The sequence below is a fragment of the Notothenia coriiceps genome, unplaced genomic scaffold (assembly GCF_000735185.1).
Source record: "Notothenia coriiceps isolate Sejong01 unplaced genomic scaffold, NC01 NC01_scaffold00011328, whole genome shotgun sequence".
Lineage (NCBI taxonomy): Eukaryota > Metazoa > Chordata > Actinopteri > Perciformes > Nototheniidae > Notothenia > Notothenia coriiceps.
Genome location: NW_011344029.1, coordinates 2571 through 12921, shown reverse-complemented (window position 1 = coordinate 12921; position 10351 = coordinate 2571). Strand labels below are relative to the sequence as shown.

The 10351-nt window shown below is 38.8% G+C and overlaps 2 protein-coding genes across 2 annotated transcripts in view; one reads left to right on the top strand and one right to left on the bottom strand.

Annotated features, from left to right (window-relative positions):
* The window catches only part of LOC104946672 (low choriolytic enzyme-like), a 16092-nt gene that overhangs the window by 4081 nt on the left and 1660 nt on the right, over positions 1 to 10351 (bottom strand). The window contains exons 2-3 of the mRNA XM_010772546.1: positions 1901 to 2073; positions 1322 to 1403 (exon numbers count right to left, since the gene is read on the bottom strand). Of these exons, the coding sequence (XP_010770848.1) occupies positions 1322 to 1403; positions 1901 to 2012 (194 nt within the window). The 5' untranslated portion in view covers positions 2013 to 2073. The remainder of the gene's footprint in view (positions 1 to 1321; positions 1404 to 1900; positions 2074 to 10351) is intronic.
* Positions 6294 to 10351, top strand: part of LOC104946670 (zinc finger CCHC domain-containing protein 9) — a 4948-nt gene continuing 890 nt past the window's right edge. The window contains exons 1-5 of the mRNA XM_010772545.1: positions 6294 to 6363; positions 7650 to 7672; positions 8714 to 8864; positions 9383 to 9475; positions 9550 to 9618. Of these exons, the coding sequence (XP_010770847.1) occupies positions 8783 to 8864; positions 9383 to 9475; positions 9550 to 9618 (244 nt within the window). The 5' untranslated portion in view covers positions 6294 to 6363; positions 7650 to 7672; positions 8714 to 8782. The remainder of the gene's footprint in view (positions 6364 to 7649; positions 7673 to 8713; positions 8865 to 9382; positions 9476 to 9549; positions 9619 to 10351) is intronic.

The window sequence follows — 10351 nt, the reverse complement described above, 5'->3', positions numbered from 1 at the left end:
TTAAGTACTGTTAATATCTTCACAGAAAATGCTGAGGTTTTTAATTTCACTGCTCTTTTAGCTGACATTTAATAAATGCAGAGGTACATGTCTAGCGTCTATTCATACTAAATCAGTTGTCCCTCCCCCTGGTGCCAGGACCAACAGATCCATCTCTAGGCTCAGCAGCCCTGTCCCCCCATAAGGCTTTGCAGTCTTGCCATGCTGTCCATTGAAAGCCAGTTGGCTAGAAAGCTGGACTTCAAGGACTTGATCAGTGACTTTGCCTGTAAGAAGGCTAGGCGCTGGGCTCTTGGTGAGTAAGGCTGAGCCAGGGCTCGTAATAACTGTTAAATGGCAAGGCTATGGTAACGATATTGGATCACTACACAGAAGATGCATGATGAGAAAAAGACTGAGAACAGGTAACAGGCTCTGATTTAGCTCCACCATCAGGCCTTTTCACTTCCATTTCCGTTGTGTTGTGTTGTCCATTTACACTCTAATACCCGCTTATTTTGTAGTTGGTATATTTAATAAAAAAATCTGCTGCTTATGTTTTTTTTTTGTTATAGCATTTTATAAATGATAATATTGGTGTTAATGTTCACTTTATTTTAAGAGATCATGTATATTTAAGTTATATTTATTTAGATTCATGAATGTTCCATTCAAAAATGTTATTAAAAAGGCATGTACAGACAAAAGATGACTATTGAGGTCTATTGTCAGGAATGTTAGTGTTATATCAAATAGTGAATTCTACTGCAGCAGAATGTTGCTTACAGGTTGGGTTCTGGAGGTGTGGTTACAGCATTGTGCTTGGTTGGCGTGGCCTGGGCCTGGTGGTGGGGCCCAATGTGATATCTTTTCATGGGGCCCAAAATCCCTGGCGGCACCCCTGCTTGTTACTATAGTAAAAGTACTAATACTACACTACACACACAGGAAGTACTCATTACTGCAGTAAAAGTACCTACACTACACACAGGAAGTACTCATTACTTCTGTAAAAGTATCTACACTACTCTGGAAGTACTCGTTACTACAGTAAAAGTACCTACACTACAACCGTACAGAAACTACACTACAACTCGCTTCCCACTGAGAATGGGACTTGGGTAAACTGTATTTAAAATCAGAAAAATGCACCTAAATAATTGTTTTATTAATAATAACTTAGTAGTCACTGGAAAGATTACAAATCAAAATGTTACTTATTTTCTGATTTATTTTGTCTAATACATACTTTTAAAATATATTTGTAATTGCCTGTTAATATTCTGTTGTTTTATGTTATTTAATATAATGTAGGATATTGATCTGAATATCTAAAGGTTACCCTCCGTAGTGCATGATGGACTCGGCGTTGTACTCCAGGCCGAACGTTTCTCCGCTTTGCTTGTTGAAGTTTCTCTCCTTCCCTGAAACACAATAACGCCACTTCATCACAGAAATAAGACATGTTTTATACTTTATGATTAGGCAAATTAAAATAAACAAAAATAATTATACACATTTCAGAGTTAGTGAAAAGAGAAAGGTTGTTTTTTTATAAAGGAAAAAATAATTAATTTAGGAGAATTAAATGAATTACAAATGAGTCAATTATTAAAGTGGGTTGGATCAATATAAATAAATACCTACGTTATGGTGAGTCAGATAAATAATATATTAATTTAAAAAAAAGTTATATCGAGTTAAATGTAATTAACAAATGTTAAATAAATATCCGAGTAAATATTACATATATTAAATAAAACAATATGTAAAAATTAGCTAAGGTATGGCGAGTTAAATCTCCTGCCAAGTAGTGGTATCGGTGGGAGTATTGGTGGGTTAAAACACACAAATGAAAAACTGTTTTAAAAAAAAAACTGTAACAAGTGCAGAGTATTTGTATATTTGTACACAGGGTTACCTTCCATGATGTTTTGATTCAGCACGGTGATGTATTGGTCGCGGTCGCTCCTCGTGTGTTCGTGATGGAAACCCAGAGCGTGCAGGATCTCATGCACGATGTTTCCCAACATGCACTGCGTCCCCACGTACACCGGCTGCTTTCCACCGATTAAGCCCACGTACGAAGCACAACTAAAAGAAGTATTAAATTACTGCAGTACAAGTACTTCAGTTACTACTAGAAATACACAACAGACTTTCTGCCCTTTACCATTTGTTTACTCACTAATCACATCTCCCCTGGATGTTAGGTTATGCTTTCATTGTGAGGCAATGTTTACAGTGAGAACAGCTGCTGAGGTCAGTGCAGAAAGCAGAACAGTGTGTATAATATATATCGCTCAATAATATATGTAACAGGCCTACATTTCACACTTTATTTGTATGCTTAAGTAGATATCTACAAATCGACAGTAGATATTTTTCATGAAACCATATAGTGCTTCACATAATAAAATATACAAGGGCTGTAGCCTGATATTTAGTATATGCTTTAGGAGCCGTTTGTTGTACAATGTGTAGGTGTGGTGGTGTGTGTGTGTGTGTGTGGCAGACCGGCAGGTCTCAGTAGTTTATCTGACATATAATTGGTCAAAAATGGTACATTCTCCGTTAGCCTACGAGCTCCCCGTTTGAGCGAAGGACTATTCCTTCTCAAAGTAGCATGACATTGGATATGCGCTTCACTTGTCCTGGATTGGAATTTTTTTGAACTTTTCCCTAGGAGGAGTTTGCAAGAATGTGCTTAAAATGCATGAAAAACGCACATAGTTGAATATGGCCAACTTCCTGGGGGGCGGGGCTAATAAAAGCAAATTTGAAATATGTCCGCAATCATAAGAGAAATTTGTATACAGCGTTTCGTGAATATCGGAAAAACTATATGAGAGTAGTTTGGAGTAATTTGTGACATGTAAATCGTCAAAAGGAAAATTCTTTGTTCGCTTACGAGCTCATCGTTTGAGCGATCAACCATTCCTTCGAAATTTAGCATCACATTAGATATGGGCTGAACTTGTCCTGGATTGGAATTTTTCTGATCATTCCCCTAGCAGGAGTTCGCAGAAATGTCCTTAAAATGCATGANAATGACTTTACATTGTGGATAAGGGTGGATAGCCCCCATTGCTCTGTGTGTCAAAATGAAAGACAGCCCACACACCTATCAATCATCAAACCGTGGGGTCTTATTTCATTACGTGTTGATTTCTATCAACACGTAATGTTGTATCGATGTATATAGAGATGTACTACAGCAAAAGTATTCTCCGTCGGGACTTCCTGCAACAACACCACGCCGTTATCTTGATTCTGATTGGCCAGAAGACATTATCAAAGATGTTCTATTAAGAAGACGATCACTAAAACATTTCAAAACCGTTTCTAGTCTTCGGTATTTCCAGACAAGTGGCTATTGAAACCAATCTAACTAACTGCTGTCTGTGCAATTTACTCAGCGCGAGTTGGCGGACTTTATTTTGCTTACTTTAACATCATTTTTCATGGTGGGGCTAAACCATTTCTTGGTATGGCTGTAGCCTACCCCACAATGTAAAGTAATTCACACAGCCTCTCCCCTCTTCTCTCTGTGAGGAGCAGCAGGTTCAGCTTTCAGAACAAAGTAACAAAAAACTAAAATGGCATTCATTTTTTTTTAAATATGTCGTGTTGTAATAGATGTATTTATTTTTTCTTTTCAAGAGAGCACCAGAATGTGTATTTTATGTTAGTATTTCAAAAAATCTCCTGGGGGAGAATCTCCCCAGACCCCAGCATGTCAACTCTTTCACATGGGGAAATTGCAGGATTGGCTCCAGGTCGCCCTTTTTATTTCATGCAGTTCAATTTGGATTGAGACAGGGAAATAATNCAAATATGATTGGCGGCGATTTCCTTTCAACGGGGGACAGCGCAAAACGAGAAGCATTTCGGATCCAAGTAGACTGAAGGAATGAGGTATTTGCGGTCACTGACCGCAAATACCTCATTCCTTCAGTCTACTTGGATCCGAAATGCTTCTCGTTTTGCGCTGTCCCCCGTTGAAAGGAAATCGCCGCCAATCATATTTGCCAACTGGGCAAGACATTTTTCTGAGGTGGCAGCTGCCACCCCGTAAAACCGCCACTGATATACACACACCAATTGTTTAAAATATGGACAAAAGTCATGGAGTTGCATGATGGGTAATGTAGTTTCAAAAAGGTGTTTTGAGCTCAAAGTCAGGAAATATTGTCTACTGCTGCTTTAATTTTGACTATTTCTTTTTAAAAATATGTCAAACACATCCTTCAGCTTTGTGCAATAAAACCTAAGAGTTACAAGTTAAAACTACAGCAATAGTAAGTTGAATTTACATGTTTCTCTCACCAACAACACAATGTCTCCCTCCAACACGGCATAGTCCTTGGTCATCAGCTCTGTCAACATTTAGAAAAATCTCAATCAAAAACAGACTGCCCTCGTTTGTTAAAGCTGTGAATATTAAATGCAAGGCAAGTTTATTTATTTAGCACCTTTCAACACAAGGCGCTTTACACAAATGAAAGACATTCAGACAAAGGCATTTAAACAGTCATTTAAAAGAAAAGATAATAAAAGAAACAATAATATAAAAAATACATTAGTAAAAGTTACAGTGCAGTTTAAGATATGAATAGTTCACACAGAAGTCCTACTTTACTGATGAGTTTCTTTAAGGTTTCTCTGAGCTGTGTACACTTGTATGGCACATGCGTCCCGAGCAGCATACACAGAGAAAACCAGCCAGGACAGAGTCCCCACTGATTCCCTGGGGTTACTAGCCCCAAATGTTCATTAACCAAAAACGAAACACAACCGCTCAGTTTCAATTAAAAGCAGCGGCAACAAGAAAAGTCTGGATTTAAAAGTAGTCAGAGTTGCAGCGGGCCTGCAGGTTTCTGGGAGCTTGTTCCAGATATTTGGAGCAGATAAAACACTGACCTTCTAAAGTCTCGGGGTTAGACTCCATGTAACTCAGCACTTTGGTTATCCAGTCGTCCTGAGCCGCTGTAAAAATACATTTAAATGCATTCAAATTAAATTAAAAAGCACACATCTGGAAAAGTGTGACTTATTGATGCAACTAGACTTAAATTGAACACAAACGTACCATCGTTAGCCTCACGTAAAGGGCTGGAGGCGACTAAAACAACAAGAAATAAAGTAGTCAATTCATGTTTTGCTTTAAAGTATATTTCAATAATTCTATTTCCTACCATGTTTAGAGGATTGGACCAAAAGCAATGCAGCGAGGATGAGATGCAGCATGTTGTCAGAGGTCTCTCACACACACGCTCTCACACACACATCTGATACTAACTCTGCCTCGTTAGCAGTTAATTGAAATCAGCTGATATCTCGTGTGGTGGCGTGTGGTGCAGTGGGTTGTGCGTTGGTGTTCGGATCAGGGGGTCAGGTTCACAGGCATGTCATAATGTTATCTCCATGTGGATCTGAACCTTCTGCTATCAGAGTTTTTACTCCTATTTATTCAGATGTGTTCAAGTTGATAGAATAAGATCAATTAAAAATACCCAACAATACATGCAATTCATAGAATTAGCAGATATGTCATTAAAGGGTTGCTTGTATAACAAAAATGATACAATAATATTTAGCGTCCAATACTTTGAGTTTATATGTTTGGTTATTGTTGAAATTAAACTATTGATTTGAGCAACTTCAATTGTCTAAATGGAATCAAAGAAACGCCTTGCGATGTATTGATTTAGCAATAACTGTAAATGATATATTAAGTATGATAACAGTGTGCGTCGTATTCTGTACACACTGTGAAACCCCCTGAGAGATTTGCAGAATTAATGATATTGGGCTTTTATGAATACACTTTGACTGATTGATTGAATTTAACTTAAAAGTCATTAGACTGACATTTCTTTAAAAAAATATTTCAGAAGTAGAGAGTGTGTGTGCAGATCAGACGTAGAGAGTGTGTGTTCAGATCAGACGTAGAGTGTGTGTGTTCTGATTAGAACGTCACCACTTTGGTATATTTAAGCAATAGCTCACGACAGGCCGTGGTATATGCTCATTATATCACAGCTAAGGGGCGTGGTTCGGCCCGACGCGTCGACAACCCCCTTGGCTGTGATATAATGAGCATATATCACGGCCTGAAGTGAGCTATTGCTTTTATAAAACGGTTACCAAGTGTGGCAATATGAAAGAAAAATACACACTCTAATTTAAATAGTTTTTATTTGTAAATAATGATGATATGATATATTATATGTTCACCATTTTGTCATCTGCCTCCGGTCCAGCAGGTGGCGCGGTGCAGCGTTTCGGTCGTTTCCGATACCTCAATTATCAACGTAGAAGAAGTAGAGACAGTCACTTCCGGGTTAAAAAAGAAAACACATGGGCTGAAAACCTCTGAAGGTAATGTTATTTTTAGCCTTTATTTACATTATTTAAAAGATTTGTTCCGTTGTAAAAGGTTACGTTAAACTATCGTTATATGTTGGGTTAACTCAATAGCTCAGAAAGTGCTGTTATTCTTTAAAAACTAAGATAATGCTATGTTATTGCTAACACGCTAACAGACGTTTCATTAGAAAAACAACAAAGTTATTTGTCGTAAATGTTTTTATTTACTACTCGGTTCAAATTGCAATTAAATCTAATAACTGCAGACATGTTCTGGAATGTTTGACACGTTACAAGGTATTTTTTATTTATTATTTGTATTGTCATATACACAGTATGACAGGCAGTTGCACAGTTAAATATTAAGAAACTATACAAACACACAAACATATAAGATAAAAACTAGAAAGCGTGCCTTGTCTAGAAGGTGTGTATTATTCCTGAATTTAGTGTTTCTTATTTTGTGCTTCAAGCTTCTGAATCTTACTTTAAAGTACTAGAATAGAATGGGAGGGATGAAACCCTCTGTAATGGTCACACATGCAGAGCACACAGCGACATGTGTTCTCTGCTTTTAAGGTGAACTGGGACCTCTCCAAGTAGCAGTCCACACTCCATATTTAGGTCTGTTCGGGGACTTGAAAAAAAGAACTGCCGGACAAAATGTACTAAAACCACATTGTTAAAATACTCCAAGTAAAAGCCCAGCAATCAAAACCACATTGATTTTTCAGCTTAATATTTTATATTATATCAGATGTTTCTGGATTTCCTGCTGCAGGCTGGTTTAAACTCATAGTATTTAATATAGTATTACGCACCGATTAAAGCACCAAACCTGAACCCCACAATATGTTCCTCAATATCTATATCGAGGTATTTGATCAGAAATGTTATCATCTGTCCGGCAGCGGCTCAGTCAGTAGGGGCTTGGACTGTGAGCCGTAGGGTTGCCGGTTCAAGTCCCCGACCAGACGTGTGATTGTCCTTGTGACACACGTGGTTTTATTGCTCAATCTTAATTAGACTTTTGACCTTTTCTTATATTTTCTCATATCTGTAAAGCGTCTTTGAGCACTTGATAATGCGCTTGATAAATAAAATGTATTATTATAATTATTAAATGTGTTTCTGTGCCGTTTTACATTTTTAATGGTGATGATTTCTTCGGGGTAATATTGTGGATAACAATTATGTTTGCCTGAGTAATTGTGACATGGCCTTTTTTTTTGTCAACCATTCCTTTTAGTTTGTGAACCTTATGATGTCAATTATTCCATCTACCTTTTTCTCTTCAGACAGAAGCTGCAGTCATGACGAGGTGGGCAAGAGCGAATAACGTCCACAAACACAAACCATCAGAAGCGACTCCCTGGAGTCAGCTGAGGGAAGGAGGAAGAGGAGGAAGAGAAGGAGGAGATGGAGGAAGAGGAAGAGGAGGAAGAGGAGGAGGAGGAGGGTGGAAAGAGGGTCTCCCAGGCAGCATTAAATATGGCACCATCCTGCCTTTAGGATCGGCCGTGAAGAAGCCGAATCGTCCGAAGAAAGAGTACGAGAGCGAAGATGTGAACGGCTTCCTGGAGTATCTGCAGCAGAGCGGACAGCCTCTTCCTGGGATGGGGAGAGGAGGGGGACTGGGGGAGAGAGGGGGTTTGAGGATGGGAGAGAGAGGTGGGAGAATGGGAGAGAGAGGGGGGAGAATGGGAGGGGGAGATGAGATGCAGGAGATCAGAGAGGAGGTGGCGACGGCGCTGAATAAAGACAGAAGAAGAGAGGACCGGAGGGTGAAGAGGCAGGACGACAAGAGGAGCAGCATGGTGGGAAAATCCTCTCTTCCTCTCAGACGCTGGGATTCTACTTTGTGGAAACTCTGAAAAAAAAAAATCTAATTCTGAGAAAAAAGTCAAGATGTGCAAAAAAGTGAAATTCTGAGAAAAAAAATCTAATTCTGTAAAAAAATCTAATTCTCCAAAAAAAAGAAATCTATGATAAAAGGCACATTCTGAGAAAAGATTGAATTCTCAAAAAAATCTAAATCTAAGATAAAAGTTGAATTCTGAGAAAAAAGTCAAATTCTGAGAAAAGATTCTAATTCTGAGAAAAAAGTACAAATGTGCAAAAAAGGCAAATTCTGAGAAAAGATTGAATTCTCCAAAAAATCTAAATCTAAGATAAAAGTCGTATTCTGAGAAAAAAAATCAAATTCTGAGAAAAAAGTCCAAAAATTAAAAAGTCAAATTCAGAAAAAATCTGAAAAGCATTGTTTTGTTGTGGTTTAATAAATGAGTGCTTCTCTGATGTAGTCCTGGTTTAAGGCTCTGATATTTCACTCATCTCTCTCATTGCTTCCTCCCTCCTGCAGCTGTGCTTTAACTGCAGGAAACCTGGTCACGGATTGGCCGATTGTCCGGAGGCGGAGCAGGACGAGGAGATGGGTCGAGGCATCTGTTACCGCTGCGGCTCCACGGAGCACGAGGTCACCAAGTGCCGAGCTAAAGTAGACCCGGCGCTGGGTGAGGACACGCTGAGACTCACAGTAGATGAATGAAGAGGTGGTGTGTTTCTGTGTGGGACCCTGAAGGCAGCATCTCCCCTGGTTCTATGGGATTTCTCCATTTTCTAAATTCTGATGAAAAAAATCAAAATCTGAGATAAAGTCAATTTATGAGAAAAAAGTCAAAAACTGTGGAGAATTGAAATTATGAGAAAAATCATAATCTGAGAAAAAAAGTCAAAATTTGAGAAAACACTTTTAAATCTGAGGAAAAAGTCAAAAACTGTGAAAAATGTCAAACACAGTGGACATTTATAATTATGAGAAAAAAAGTCAAAATCTGAGAAAAAAATCCTAATCTGAGGAAAAAAATCAAAAACAGTGGAAAATTCAAATTATGAGAGAAAAAAAAACTGAGAAAGGAAAAAAAAATTCAAAATATATTTAAAAAAATATATATTATGTGAAAAAGGTCAAAGTGAGATTCCTGACTCATTCCTGCACCTCGTTAACAACATGTATGTCTTCATTCTCCAGGAGAGCACCCGTACGCTAAGTGCTTCATCTGTGGGAAAACGGGCCACCTGTCACGTGGCTGTCCTGATAATCCGAAAGGACTTTATGCACAAGGTACAAACACAACATTCATCACATTATATATGAGTTTATTATAAAGCTGTTTAAATGAGTGTGTGTTTCTGCAGGAGGGAGCTGTCGGGTTTGTGGCTCAGTGGAACATTTTCAGAAGGACTGTCCGGAGCACCAGGCCACAAGTGAGTCTCTGCTTCTGTTTCTAAAACTCGCTTAAAAAGAATCAGATGAAGTTAGGGTGACTGTGGCTATTAGGCTTGGGCGGTATGACGGTATTACGGTATACCAGGGTATTTGGAAATACCGTCGGTATGATTTTCAATACCGTGACGTCACAGACTGTGCGCCAAATCACATATCCGTTTCATTCTATTACACTGACACGGAGTTTTGACAGGGACGACATTGGTTGTAATGCAAAGCACGCGCCAGCAGAGGGCAGGGGAGGGCAGTCCGTCTTTCCCGCTCTCAGAGCTCAGCACAGAGCTGAGCTGAGCAAGATGGCGGCAGCATTTGCCGGCCCCGAACTCGGACAACTAGTAAAAAAGAAAAATGCCTCTGTGCCTGTTTGGGACTATTTTGGGTTTACTCGTCGCCAGTGACTTCATCCAGCACAACGAGAGACAGAGGCACTTCTTTGGGAATGTTTAAGACGGGGTGAGTGAGTGTTGACATGTTTTAATCCTATGCAACTGGTTGATGGTTTTGTAGTCGAGGTCGGACGGTTTTAAAAACGAAAGCATTTACGTGCTAAACATTCACGCGAGTAATCCAATGAATGAAATGGAAATAAGGTTTTTAACACATGCACGGAATAATATTGCCAAACTAGTTAGTGAATATAGCAAACTTTATTCAATAAGTCAAGTATTTACTCCCGGAAAATGTTTATGTATGATGATATATTGTTAAGTA